The sequence below is a fragment of the Rhinoderma darwinii genome, chromosome 4 (genome assembly GCF_050947455.1).
Source record: "Rhinoderma darwinii isolate aRhiDar2 chromosome 4, aRhiDar2.hap1, whole genome shotgun sequence".
Taxonomy (NCBI): Eukaryota; Metazoa; Chordata; class Amphibia; order Anura; family Rhinodermatidae; genus Rhinoderma; species Rhinoderma darwinii.
The window spans coordinates 401,214,181-401,228,381 of NC_134690.1; the positions used below are offsets into that span (position 1 = coordinate 401,214,181).

The 14,201-nt window shown below is 44.9% G+C and overlaps 1 protein-coding gene across 3 annotated transcripts in view; it reads right to left on the reverse strand.

The window, feature by feature from the left end:
* Positions 1-12,717: 12,717 nt before the first annotated feature.
* The window catches only part of TOGARAM2 (TOG array regulator of axonemal microtubules 2), an 89,801-nt gene continuing 88,317 nt past the window's right edge, over positions 12,718-14,201 (reverse strand). For all 3 annotated transcript variants that reach the window (XM_075864631.1, XM_075864633.1, XM_075864632.1), the window contains 2 exons: positions 13,814-13,900; positions 12,718-13,527 (listed from right to left, as the gene is read on the reverse strand). In XM_075864631.1, coding sequence (XP_075720746.1) covers positions 13,277-13,527; positions 13,814-13,900 — 338 coding nt within the window. In that variant the 3' untranslated portion in view covers positions 12,718-13,276. The remainder of the gene's footprint in view (positions 13,528-13,813; positions 13,901-14,201) is intronic.

Below are 14,201 nucleotides of genomic sequence, written 5' to 3' on the forward strand. Positions count from 1 at the left end.
ACGCCCATAATTACGGGCCCATAGACTTCTCTTGGCCATGGGTACCTTCCCTTTTGCGTACGGGAAGGTGCCCGGGCCATTGAAAAATATAGAACATGTCCTATTTCAGGCCGTAATTACGGCATTGGCAGCACATAGAAGTCTATGGGGCTCCCGTAATTACACACCTCAGCTGCTGCAGAGCCTTATTATACTCAGCTGCGGCAGAACCTCATACTACACACCTCAGCGGCTGCAGAACCTCATTATACTCACCTCAGCTGCTGCAGAACCTCATTATACTCACCTCAGCTGCTGCAGAACCTCATTATACTCACCTCAGCTGCTGCAGAACCTCATTATACTCACCTCAGCTGCTGCAGAATATAATTATAAAGGAGAAAACGATGTTTTCATCTCAAAAAAAGAGGTTCTGCAGTAGCCGGGGTCTTTTATAAGACACAGTACCCCCAAATGTAAATTATGATAGCAGTCCCTCTAGATTATTATTTACAGTAGGGATCTTGTAATCCCAGCAGCCGGTTGGTTCGGTTTTTACTGTACACTGCGATGTGTCCGCAGCCTATGAGAGGATAAAGGAACATTAGGCGTGATTAAGGTTCAGTCGACTTCAGGGCGGGGGTGTAATTATATGATTAGCGCGGTGGCGGCTCTCGGCCCTCCCTTAGGTTGCTATTAATAGTCGTCAGCGTCCGTCTTTAGCTTTGTTTACAGAACAACATGTATTATTTCCCTGGAGGAGCCCCTGGTGGGGACGATGCAGGCGATATAAGGGGGGGTTCCATATTTACAGGCCGCAAATCTAACACTCAAGATGTAATGCAGGGAGACGGGTCTGCATATTACAAATGAACGGATTGTGAGGTTGGCCATACACTGTGATCTACCTGACTCTCCCAACCATCACATTTTTTGCAAAATTGCTCACCTAAACAGAACTCAAAGGGGCGGGTCTTATGCAAATATGTTCCAAATTGGGCGTTTCTGGGAGGTTTTCTGGGCGGTCTTGTGCAAAGTCTGAGTCAGCAGTAAGACACCCGCCCCCTGCTGGATGCTTTTAGCAAACACAGTGATGACAACAGTCAGGGGAGCAACAGTCAGTCAGAAAGCTACACTGTTTTCGTAATTCTCGACCATATAATCAGGAAGTGGCCGGGAGGCAGCGGTAGGCAAGAAAGGTGGAACGCAGTTTAGGGGGCCCCGTTCTAGAGATAGGTGCGGGTACCAGAGATGGGACCCTCATCTATCTGACATTTATGGGAATATCCTGTGGATATGCCATAAATGTCCCTGATGGGAAAACCCCTTTAAAGGAACAGTGTCACAGTGTCAGTTTGATTTTAGTGTTTTATTAAAAACTTTTATATTTATTTGTGTGTCTGTGTTTTACTTTTTTTTATTTTTTAACTTTTTCTTCCCTATGGGGGCTGCCATTTTTTTCCCCATTTCTGTATGTGTCTATTTGTAGACCGGAAGTCGCGGCCGGACAGTAAGATTACTACTTCCGGTCGCGGCTTCCGTACTTGTGCACTTAGAGCGGCGGTAGCAGACGGAGAGGACGGACCGGAGGAAGCGGCGGCGACTGGAGCAGGTAAGTTATTTCTATGTATGTTCGTGTCTTACTGTGTGTTTACTACTGTATGTAAACCTACTACACTGTGTGTTAGCTCAAAAAATGGCGACACACAGTGTAGGAGGTTTGACCGTTCAAACCCCTCGTTTCTCCCGGCACTAGCCAGGATAAAGGAGGGGGGGATTCTGAGAGCTCACTAGAGCGAGTGAGTTCTCAAATTTTGCAGCATAAAGCAATGTGGTTGCTTTACCACATGCAATGCTGCAATTTTGGGAATGGCTCCATCTAGTGACCAGCACTGGGAAATGTTAGAAATTAGAATCTAATTTATAATATTTCCTGACTCGTGAAAAAAATTTAAAAAATTAGAACAATGTTTAATCACCTACACACTAATTGTTTAACGAAAAAAAAATAAATTTTTTTCTAGCGTCACATTCACTTTAAGGTTTCGCAACAATTGTCTCCTGCCGTGAAAGTTTGTTACCATGTATCAGAGCAGTGAAGTCAGTCTGGAGTCCAGGCTGTTGTCACGGGGCGGGGTGTGGACCCACTGGGCCATACCGCAAAGCAGGATGGCTGCTGGCCAAATAGGTATGGTACAGAGTCTTATAGTCCAGAAAGGGTAGCTGAGACAGGGTAGCTGACCCTCTTATAGTCCAGGAGTTAATGAGTTGATGATGATGATTTTCAGGTGCACACGCTGGCCTTTAAGAGCGGGCCCGAGCGCGCGTGCGCACCCTCCGGGAGACAGGCTCGATACCCGGAAGTGAGTGTCGGCGCCTCACAGGGGGACATCGCAGCACAGCAGCAGGACGTCCATGGCCGCGGTCATGAAGGGGTAAGTTAGAAGGACAGACCGCGGCCATAGACGTTACAGCTGTTAAGGTCACAGAGGATTGTGTAGACTGGATACAATTGTGGCAAATGGTGAATATATTAGAAAATTTCCTGATACAATGATTAGGCTTTATTTACTATCCTAGTGACGGACCTGCTTGAAATAGACGATGTTTTATCTATTATTATCCAAGATGTTTTCCTCCAATGATAAGAGTAAGCTGGAGTGGTGTAAATCACGCCGCCGACTGGGCTTTGGAGCCGCGTCTTCTCTGGAGTGATGAATTCCGGATCACTAACTGGCAGTTTGATGGAGGAATGTGGGTTTGTCAGATGCCAGGAGGACGCGACCTACCAGAATGCATAGGTCCTACTGTAACATGTGGGAATGGTAGGGGTTGTCTTTCAGGTTTCGGACCCTTATTTCCAGTGAAGAGTTAATACTGCAGCATACAAAGACGTTACACAATTGTCGCTTTCAACTTTGTGGTAACAGTATGGAGTTCGGCTCTTTCCTGTTCCAGCATGACGGTACCCCAGTGCCCGCAGCGAGTTCCATAAAGACGTAGGGTGAGAAGTTTGGTGTGCAGGAACTCGAGTTGCTGCTCAAAACCCCGACCTCATACAACATCTTTGGGATGAATTGAAACGCTCATTACAAGCCAGACCTTCTCCCCAACATCAGTCCTGACCTCACAAATGGGCACAATTTCCCACAGGAACCCCAAACTCTTGTAGAAATACTTTCCAGAAGACAGGAGGCTGCTATAGCTGCAAAAGGGGGAATAACTCAATATTAACGCCCATCATTTTGGAGTGGGATGTCCAACAAGTTCATATAGGTGTGATGGCCAGGTGTCCACATACTTTTGGCCATATAGTGTAGGACCCTGCCTTTGGGATGTGTGACATGTATGAGTACAGCTGCTTCAGGCCTCATTTACACGAGCGTAATATACGTGCGTGCGACGCGCGTGCTTTTCACGCGTGTCGTACGCACCTATTTTACTCTATGGGGCAGTTTAGACGATGCGTGAATTTTGCGCAGCGTGAGTGCGTTGCGTAAAACTCACGACATGTTCTATAATCGTGCGTTTTTCACGCAACACGCACCCATTGAAGTCAATGGGTGCGTGAAAACAACGCATGGCACACGGACGCTACTGCGTTGCATGCGCGAAAATCACGCAAGAGCTGTCAAAAGGATGAATGTAAACAGAAAAGCACCACGTGCTTTTCTGTTTACAAACATCCAAACGGAGTGTCAAATTAGAGATGAGCGCACCGAACTTCACCGGGTTCGGCCGAACTCGTTTTGACCGAACCCGGCAAAAAATGTTCGGGTACGCGACGTCAGGAGACAGTCACTGCCCACGGTGCTGAAAGACTTAAACTGTTTCAGCACCATGGACAGTGACTTTCGATCGCCATATACATATACGTGTAAAAAAAAACAGAAGTTCGGACTTACCGATAAGTCCCGGCTCCTTCCTCCAGTCCGACCTCCCGGGATGACAATTCAGGCCAAGCACAGCCTGTAGCCAATCACAGGCCAAGCACAGGCTGCAGCCAATCACAGGCTGCAGCGGTCTCATGGACTGCCGCGTCATCCTGGGAGGTGGGGCCGGATGACAAGAGAGGGACGCGTCACCAAGGCAACGGCCGGGAGCCCGGACTGGAGGAAGCAGGCAGTTCATGGTAAGTTTGAACGTCTTTTTTTATTCACAGGTTGGTGTAGATTGTGATCGGCATTCACTGTCGAGGGTGCTGAAAGAGTTACTGCCGATCAGTTAGCTCTTTCAGCACCTTGGACAGTGACGGGCGTCGACTAGCCTCATCTCTATGATGGCGGCTGCGCGAAAATCACGCAGCCGCGCATCATACACGGATGACACACGGAGCTGTCAAATGCCTTTTGCGCGCGCAAAACGCAGCGTTTTTTGCGCGCGCAAAACGCACATGCTCGTGTAAATCAGGCCTCAGGCTGAATTTGCAGAACTTGGCCAGGAGCCTGAGCAGTGATGAGCTCCTCCATGGCAGACATGCCCTGAGCTGGTCTCCTCTGTTACTGACATGTGTCAGAAAATCAAATCACTACTGACCATCCAGCAGTGGACGATGACTTACATGTGTAGTGCGCCTCTTATCAGTGGCCGGCCAGAATCCAGGGGTCAATACTTGACACATTTAAAGAGCGTTCCCCACATAAATACTGCAGCTGGCCGCTCTTTAGTAACATCTGGACATCTGGGTGTCACTCCATGCGGCCGCCATTCACCTGTATCGCATTCTGGCAGATTATACAGCAATACTTCATGAATCCCGGGCTTGATGGCGATTTTACTTAGCGATCGCAGTAGATCGCAGTGTCATATTGGCGCTAGTATTGGCAGGTGCATGAAATGGCATGTATATAGTGTTACCCCAAATCATGGCAGCAGGAATCAGCATCTGCAGGTGCAGTTACTTTAGCGCCCGTAGGCTCAGATTAGCGGCGATAAATCGTGATATTGCCCCTCGACCCGTCACGACTGCAAAGTGCGATAATCGCAGAACATTACATTGACCTGGAGCCAAAACCCTAGTAGCCAGATTTACCAATCAAGACTTTGGGAAGGCCGGGTGACAACCAATTTGCCTCCATTACTACTCCCATACGTTTTTGTTTTATCTGTCTGGTTATAAGTTCTATCTGGAGGCTGAAGACCTTATATGCAGAAAAGAGTTAAATCACAATATATTATACTATGCAGTACTCCTTTAAATAGTTTTTGTCCGGCCTCTGACTGGTGGGAGTCCGTTCTGTGTTTTCTAACCCTGGACAACCTCTTTAAATCTGAACCTGCATTCCCGCTGGTGGAGGTGACATTGATGGGCTCAGGATCACATTCCAATATACTATTCCACATACTAATTTGCAGGATCAGATTATACGCCTGTCATAGGGGGGGCTAGAACTAAATCTATTCCCACTTCCCAGGTTCTAGACTCCTTCATGAAGCGGGCCCGTTATCTAGGGGGTTTACAGAATCTGTTGCTGTACATTAGGATGCAACACAAACCAGGGTCAACGCAGCAAGGTCATCACCCTGTGGTAGGCAATGGGAATATATGCGCTGTGACAGTGGGGGAGGGGGAGATCAATTTCATGAGTGTATTTGCAGGTAAGGTCTAGGCACCTGGCCGTGTCTAAGCTCATTGGGACTTTATAAGGAAAAGAAAGATGGAGGAGTCACAACCGTCCGGTCACTGCACAGTGGAATATAATAGATTGGTTGCTAATAAATAAGCCCCGGAGATGTACATTGTAAAGGGTAATTCCATTCAAATGTAAAGGGAATTTGTGACCACATAATCTACATGATCTACTACTAATGCTGAGTTATATCCTGTATTATACTCCAGAGCTGTATTCACAATTCTGCAGTCTTCAGAACTGAAATCCTCCAGCATCCCCTGCTTGTTCAGTATCATTGCCTGCTGTTCTTTACACCAGGCAACGTACAGTCATCTGATGTAGAGAGGACTAACCCCCCCCCCCCCGCCCCCCGCATTATGGGAACTCAGCTAAACTGTGTCTTCTGATAAACTGGCTGACTGATTCTAATAGAAATTGTCTACACAGTTTTTACTCTCCGTTTCTCCAGTAAATTACTTTTGGGTAGAATTTAGTATAGACTTGTCCCCACGGAATTGCTGCAGAAAATGGTGCGGATTTTGCTGCGTTTTCTTCAATGCTGGGAGATGGGGACATCTCCTCTGAAAAACGCAGCCACTCAGCCCATTTTCCGCAGCAGGAATTGACATATACGCACCGCAGATGAATTTCTGCTTGGAAATTTTACGCAGCGTGTGGATGAGATTTGTTAAATCTCACCCACTTTGCTGCTACTGTATTCTGCGTATTTTCCGCCCGCAATTCCGTTACGTGTGGACGAGCCCTAAAGATTAACTTCTATATTGTTTGAAATGGCGATTTGCATTCTGAGAATTATTCTTTTTACACCAGACACTTTACAATCATCTCATGTAGGAAAAACTCACTGTCCCTTGCATTATATGGGCTCTGCTAAGCTGTTAGGAGGGTGTCTGTCAACAAGCTTGCTGATGGTTAACAACCAGCAGAATAGTGAATACAGCTCTGCAGTATAATACAGGATATAACTCAGGATCAGTACAGGATAAGTAATGTAATGTATGTACACAGTGACTCCACCAGCAGAATAGTGAGTGCAGCTCTGGAGTATAATACAGGATATAACTCAGGATCAGTACAGGATAAGTAATGTAATGTATGTACACAGTGACTCCACCAGCAGAATAGTGAGTGCAGCTCTGGAGTATAATACAGGATGTAACTCAGGATCAGTACAGGATAAGTAATGTAATGTATGTACACAGTAACTCTACCAGCAGAATAGTGAGTGCAGCTCTGGAGTATAATACAGGCTGTAACTCAGGATCAGTACAGGATAAGTAATGTAATGTATGTACACAGTGACACCACCAGCAGAATAGTGAGTGCAGCTCTGGAGTATAATACAGGATGTAACTCAGGATCAGTACAGGATAAGTAATGTAATGTATGTACACAGTGACTCCACCAGCAGAATAGTGAGTGCAGCTCTGGAGTATAATACAGAATCAGTACAGGATAAGTAATGTAATGTATGTACACAGTGACTCCACCAGCAGAATAGTGAGTAAAGCTCTGGGGTATAATACAGAATGTAACTCAGGATCAGTACGGGATAAGTAATGTATGTACACAGTGACTCCACCAGCAGAATAGTGATTGCAGCTCTGGAGTATAATACAGGATGTAACTCGGGATCAGTACAGGATAAGTAAAGTAATGTATATACACAGTGACTCCACCAGCAGAATAGTGATTGCAGCTCTGGAGTATAATACAGGATGTAACTCGGGATCAGTACAGGATAAGTAATGTATGTACACAGTGACTCCACCAGCAGAATAGTGATTGCAGCTCTGGAGTATAATACAGGATGTAATTCGGGATCAGTACAGGATAAGTAAAGTAATGTATATACACAGTGACTCCACCAGCAGAATAGTGAGTGCAGCTCTGGAGTATAATACAGGATGTAACTCGGGATCAGTACAGGATAAGTAAAGTAATGTATATACACAGCGATTCCACCAGCAGAATAGTGAGTACAGCTCTGGAGTATAATACAGAATCAGTACAGGATAAGTAATGTAATGTATGTACACAGTGACTCCACCAGCAGAATAGTGAGTAAAGCTCTGGGGTATAATACAGAATGTAACTCAGGATCAGTACGGGATAAGTAATGTATGTACACAGTGACTCCACCAGCAGAATAGTGATTGCAGCTCTGGAGTATAATACAGGATGTAACTCGGGATCAGTACAGGATAAGTAAAGTAATGTATATACACAGTGACTCCACCAGCAGAATAGTGATTGCAGCTCTGGAGTATAATACAGGATGTAACTCGGGATCAGTACAGGATAAGTAATGTATGTACACAGTGACTCCACCAGCAGAATAGTGAGTGCAGCTCTGGAGTATAATACAGGATGTAACTCAGGATCAGTACAGGATAAGTAATGTAATGTATGTACACAGTGACTCCACCAGCAGAATAGTGAGTGCAGCTCTGGAGTATAATACAGGATGTAACTCGGGATCAGTACAGGATAAGTAAAGTAATGTATATACACAGTGACTCCACTGTTTATATAGTAAAGAATGACAGTCCTGGTTGCTCTATATTATTTTTACCTCAAAACCTGGAATAACATAAACATGTAAGGTCAATGCATAATAAAGTATAATGTGCCCATGTTTTCTTTCAGGTCTTATGAGATAGATAAGAATACTTTTCTTGTTGTGCTGACACTTTCACAGAGTTCCTTGGCTCAGTACTGTGCTGGTTTCCCTCACATTCGGGTCTTTAGTGTTTGCAGCTCATTCTACATAATCATCTGGAGTAATCTCCGCTCTCAACTCGTTAAATGTTCTGATGCCCCCAGCGACACCCACCGGATAGTGGACACCAATGTCCAGCCCACTCCAGGCTTCTATTCCAGAACGTCAACCGCCAGCTCTGGGCCTACTAGGGTTTCCTGACATACTCTGCCAAGTTGTAGAGCTCACCTGCTACTATTCGCTCATCATTATGTCATTGACTTGCCTTTCACACTCAATCTGTAATAAATATAAAATAATGGGCAAGACTCACTGGTTGTAAAGGGGTTCTCCACTTTGTATCATATTATTGTCAAGGGACCTTTCTAACAAGTATAAATGGTTCAAAGTGTCCCCCTGCTAAGACCCCCAGTGATCAGCTGTGATCTTTGGGGATATCTGGCAGTAAGTATTCAGTTTCCCTGCAGCACCACCGCAGGAGAAATGAAGTATTACACAGTGTCCATTCATATCAATGTGTTGTTCGTGTAATACAGGACAGGTCCTCCAGAGACGCTCTATGTAACCGCTCTCCACTCTGACCAAGAGATGAGGATCCTGAACAGAGGACCCCCTCTATTAACCCAGAATTCCCTAATAGGGTGTACGGAAATGGGTTTTCTAAACTGGACAAGCCCTTTAAGCAGCAGGCAGGCTGGATTCACACAATGGGTTAGGTTTTCATGGTGTTTTCCATGGCATTGTTTCTGCTGTCAGATGTGTGATGGTCAGTAGGAGAATATGAAGTTCTCTACACACAATGAGACAAATTTATTTATGTATTTACACCAGTAAATTATATATTTCAAAATGAGTCTCAAAAACGTGGACAGGACTTCAGAGCTGCACTGAACTCAAATGACGTAAGTATTCCGACCTTGCATTGTCGTAAAACTATGGGAGCACCCACCCTTGGTGGTGAATTTGGGGCATGCTGCATCGGGAGAGATAGACTGGTGTATTATTGGTATGGTGCACCAGTTCTAACAAATCCCCCCCCCCCCCCCCATAGCATTTCTGTTTATGGTGTTTTTGGCCTAATGGTGGTTTTTATATATATATATATATATATATATATATATATATATACACTCACATAGTATATATACAGGGTTGTGGGGCATTAATAAAAAGAGCAGAACGTGATTTCCAAAGTAGTGGAGAAGTCTCCAATCGGGTGTAGCTATAGGGGGTGCAGGGGTAACAGTTGCACTTGGGCCGTGGTGACAAAGGGGACCCGAAGGCCCCAATGTTTTAATAATGTATTATAAATGGCACATTGAATATGGCGGCCCTGTTCTATTTTTTGCATTGAGACCTAGGAGCACCTGCACATGGGCCCTCAGGGTTAGGGGCCCGTCTCTACCTTCATGACTACTTTACTGAGTCACGAGTGTAATGCTGGCCGTAGACAAAAAGATTCCCCCTGGATCTGAACCGATATTTTCTCCAGTCAGAATGTCACCAGGAAAGACTTGGGAAGCATGTAATATATAGACGTTTCTATAGGGGCAGGGGCGTAGCTATAGGGGCTACAGAGGTAGCAGTTGAACCCAGGCGCTCATGCGGAGGGCCCAACGGCTTCTGTTCCATATAAGAAGACTCTGGTATTATACATAACACATGGTCGGTGGGGGATCTGGGGTCCTGGGTTCTAATCCCACCAAGGACATCCACGTGGAGTTTGTACGATCTCTCCATGTTTCTGGGGGTTTTGTCCGGTTCCTCCTACACTTGAAAAACATTCTGAACGGTGAATTGACCTCCTATTACATTGTCCCTAATGTGAGTATGAGATAAGAAAATTGTCCCCATTAGGGACTTGTGTGAGTGATGACGATATCTGTACAATTATAACGTCCAGCATCGTTGTAATGTATCGATATTAACTTTTTTGCTATTTTTTTTACTTATTTTCTACTTTACAGCGTGGCTGCCCCCATCCTGTCCCTAAATATCCTGGCCATGGCTAAAGTGGCTTGTTAGCGCATCCCCTGGCACCCCCTCACCTATGCCCCAGGTTAAATGGGTTGTCCAAGAGTAGAAAAACATTTAAGGTACATTCCAAAAACAGCGCCACACCTGTCTATGGGTTGTGTCTGGTATTGCAGCTCAGCTCCATAGAAGCGAATACAGGTGAGCTGCAATACCACACACAACCTGGGGACAGTGGTGGCGCAGTTTTTAGAAGAAAGCGGACGTTTTTACCAATCCTGGACAACCCCATTAATGACTTACGTCCTGTTTGTATAAACCAAAAACAAAGTAAAAAATAAAGGTATGATAAAGATCCATCAGCAGCTAACCTGCTTGTTGATGGTTTCCATATGGCGGCTGATTTTATTTTTTTTTCCCGGTAAAAACAAACTGAAATATAATGGAAAACCGTAAATAAAGTCAGGACGCTATATTTACATTGGATGATGGATTTACATTTACTGACTATAGCGGCAAAGTTAATCAAAGATGGAGCTTCCCTTTAAGAACAACCGATACGCCTCCTTATGAACAAACCAGAACCGCTCACGAAACAAAACCTAAAGTATAAAAATATTATTTAATGCTAAGACACATAATACAGTATATACATACATCAGCTCACATACAGAATTCTTTCGATTATTACAATTTAGCGGATAGAAATTTGCTATTGATCATTGATATTTTTTTGTTGTCACTGAATGTTTGCAGGACGTAAGCGCTGTACAATATATATATATATCTACATTCAGGACAGGAAGGTTTATCAAAGGGTTCTAAATATCAGTAGAATCGATTGTCCACAAGAAGGGGAGCTACACAGTCAGTTACAGCTAGCAGAGATCTTATACATCATTGCGCTCTGTAATGCATTGTGGGAGAAAGTAGCTTTACACCAGCCTTCTATACATTACCTAGTGTAAACACTACATCTCCAACAATGCATCACAGCAAAGCTAGCGCTTGGAATACACTGAACCAGTAGGGGGCAGCAGAGAGTCCTCAAGTCCTGAAGTCTCAGAGTTGAAAGGAAAGAAACAGAATTTTGAATGCTGCTCTGGATGTAAATGGAGTACATGAGGCAACTCAAGACTTCTGCGCCATGGCTCCGTTCTGATGTTCCGTCTGAGCTTTCCGTTGGAACGGAGCCCTGACAGACACAAAGGGAAACCATAGGTTTCTGTTTCCATCACCATTGAAATTTCAATGGTGACAGATCCGGTGCCAATGGTTTCGTTTGTCTCCGTTGTGCAGGGGTTCCGTCGTTTTGACGGAATGAATAGCGCAGTCGACTCAGGTGGTGATTCCTTCAAAACGGTTTCCGTTTGTGTCTGTGAGGGCTTCATTCCAACGGAAAGCTCAGTCGGAACGCAGCCCTAGCGCAGATGTGAACGACGCCTAAGGCCTCATGCACACGACCGTAGCCATGTGTACGGCCGTGATTTTCGAGTCGGCCGGCCACGGAATGTCAGCCGCGAGCCAACCGCAAATCGTGGGCCGTGCACATGGCCGCGGTCAATATTTTCAATGAGCCCGGACCGCAGAACACGGCCGTAATAAGTCTTGCCCGTTCTTCTTGTGGTTCAGGCTTTGGGGCCATGCACCGACCGTGGAAACCACAGTCGTGTGCATGGTCCCATAGGAATGAATGGAGCCGCAATTCTCCAGTGGATTTTCGGGGGAATTGCGGCCACAAAAGCACATTTGTGTGCATGGGGCCTGAGTACAAGATACGTGAAGTCAAATATATGGGTTTTTTTTGTTTCTTTTTTGTTAACTGCATGGATTAGGGTATGTTCACACGCACTGTTTTCAGACGCAATTCGGGCATTTTGCGCCTCGAATTACGCCTGAAAAAACGCCCCTAATACGTCTACAAACATCTGCCCATTGCTTTCAATGGGAATTACGATCTGTTCCCACGAGCCTTTATTTTATGCGTCGCTGTCAAAATTCAGCGCATAAAATGACGGCTCGTCAAAAGAAGTGCAGGACACTTCTTGGGACGTTTTTTGAGGATGTTTTTCATGGACTCCATTGAAAAACAGCTCCAAAAACTGCTGTAAAAAACGCCACGAAAAACGCGAGTTGTTACAAAAACGTCTGAAAATCAGGAGCTGTTTTCCCTTGAAAACAGCTCCGGATTTTCATACGTTTTTGCTCACTGCGCGTGAACATACCCTGAAGGTATGTTCACAAGCAAACTCAAAAACGTCCTAAGAAGTGACATGCACTTCTTTTTCGCGGGTGTCTTTTTACGCGCCGTGTGTTGACAGCATCGCGTAAAATTAAGCCTCGTGGGAACAGAACACCGTAAATCCCATTGCAAGCAATGGGCAGATGTTTGGGGATGTAATGGAGCCGTTTTTTCAGGCGTAATCCGAGGCGTAAACGGCCGGAGTTACATCTGAAACCACTGCGTGTGAACATAGCCTCATAGGGAAGCTGTGGCTTTAAGATTATGGAAAAGAGACTTCCGTTATTTTCTCACCAAAAAAGATCCTTGAATTGACTGAAACATGAATTCTTCCTACAGGCAATAAATAACTAATGGCGTCTTATAAGGGGGGTCCCCAGATGCAGTGGATTATTTTGCGCTTCTAGTCTATACAATGTTTTTTGGGACCAAAGTCAAAAATATATAATTTATACCTAAATTACATTATGGTTTGCTCCCTATTTTCTTATTAGTCCATTCCCATACCTCCTAAATGTCCCATCTTTTGTGAAATTGTCCTCACAGTGGGTGTGGTTTATGCAAATGAGCCCTAAAAAATGGGCTTTGTGGGCGTTCCCCTCAGATTGGGGCTGGGCTTAAACACGTCTCGCGAATGGCGATTCAAATGTTGGGAGGTATGCACTCCTTCCGCTCACGCTGTAGTGGGGGGGGGGCACATAGTTCGTGAAAAATAAATGTATTTCTTCACTTGGTGCCCAGAATGTCTGCCAGCATCTTGACGGCGTGTTGCGGCTGACCAGATGCGTATTCCTGGAGGCTGGACCCCATCACTTTGTGCAAAGTTTTTGCCAATTTGGTGACCACTTCCTTGAAATTCCCATTCCGTCCCGGCAGCACGCCATTCCCGGTTATGTTAGACAAGAAATACCAGAGGACTGGCAAGACATGGCGCTCCACAGCCTGAGGCTTCCGGGGGTAAACTGAAGACACCAGACCTAAAAATGGTAAAAACAAAAAGTTAAAAAATTATTGAACCAAAAAAACAAAGATGGGGGAGAAGATGAGCCATAAAATGTGCTGAATTTATTAAATACTTGCGCCATTTTTGCATACATATACAGTAGCCATGACGTGGTGCAAATAATAGACTGTTGAACACGCAAAGAGATCTGCGCCAAATTTATCACAGCACATGTGCCGTCTCGTGAAGTGATTCAGTATTAATGCATTTCCCCAAATATTTAACACCTGAAAAATAATTACTGAATTTGTCTGGATTACCTGACAATCGCTCGGTGACATCACTCATAGCGCGGCCGCTGAGAAAACGCACTCTGCCGGCGAATGGCTGGAGGAGCCACAAATTATCTGCAATAAAAAAGATAAATGGTGTCCAGGTGTAGAATTAATCTACATAAATAGTGGAGTTACTGTATATAAATAATATATTACTTATCCTCTACTGATACAGATATGTATGTACACAATAACTCCACCAGCAGAATAGTGAGTGCAGCTCTGGAGTATAATACAGGATGTAACTCAGGATCAGTACAGGATAAGTAATGTAATGTATGTACACAGTGACTCCACCAGCAGAATAGTGAGTGCAGCTCTGGAGTATAATACAGGATGTAACTCAGGATCAGTACAGGATAAGTAATGTATG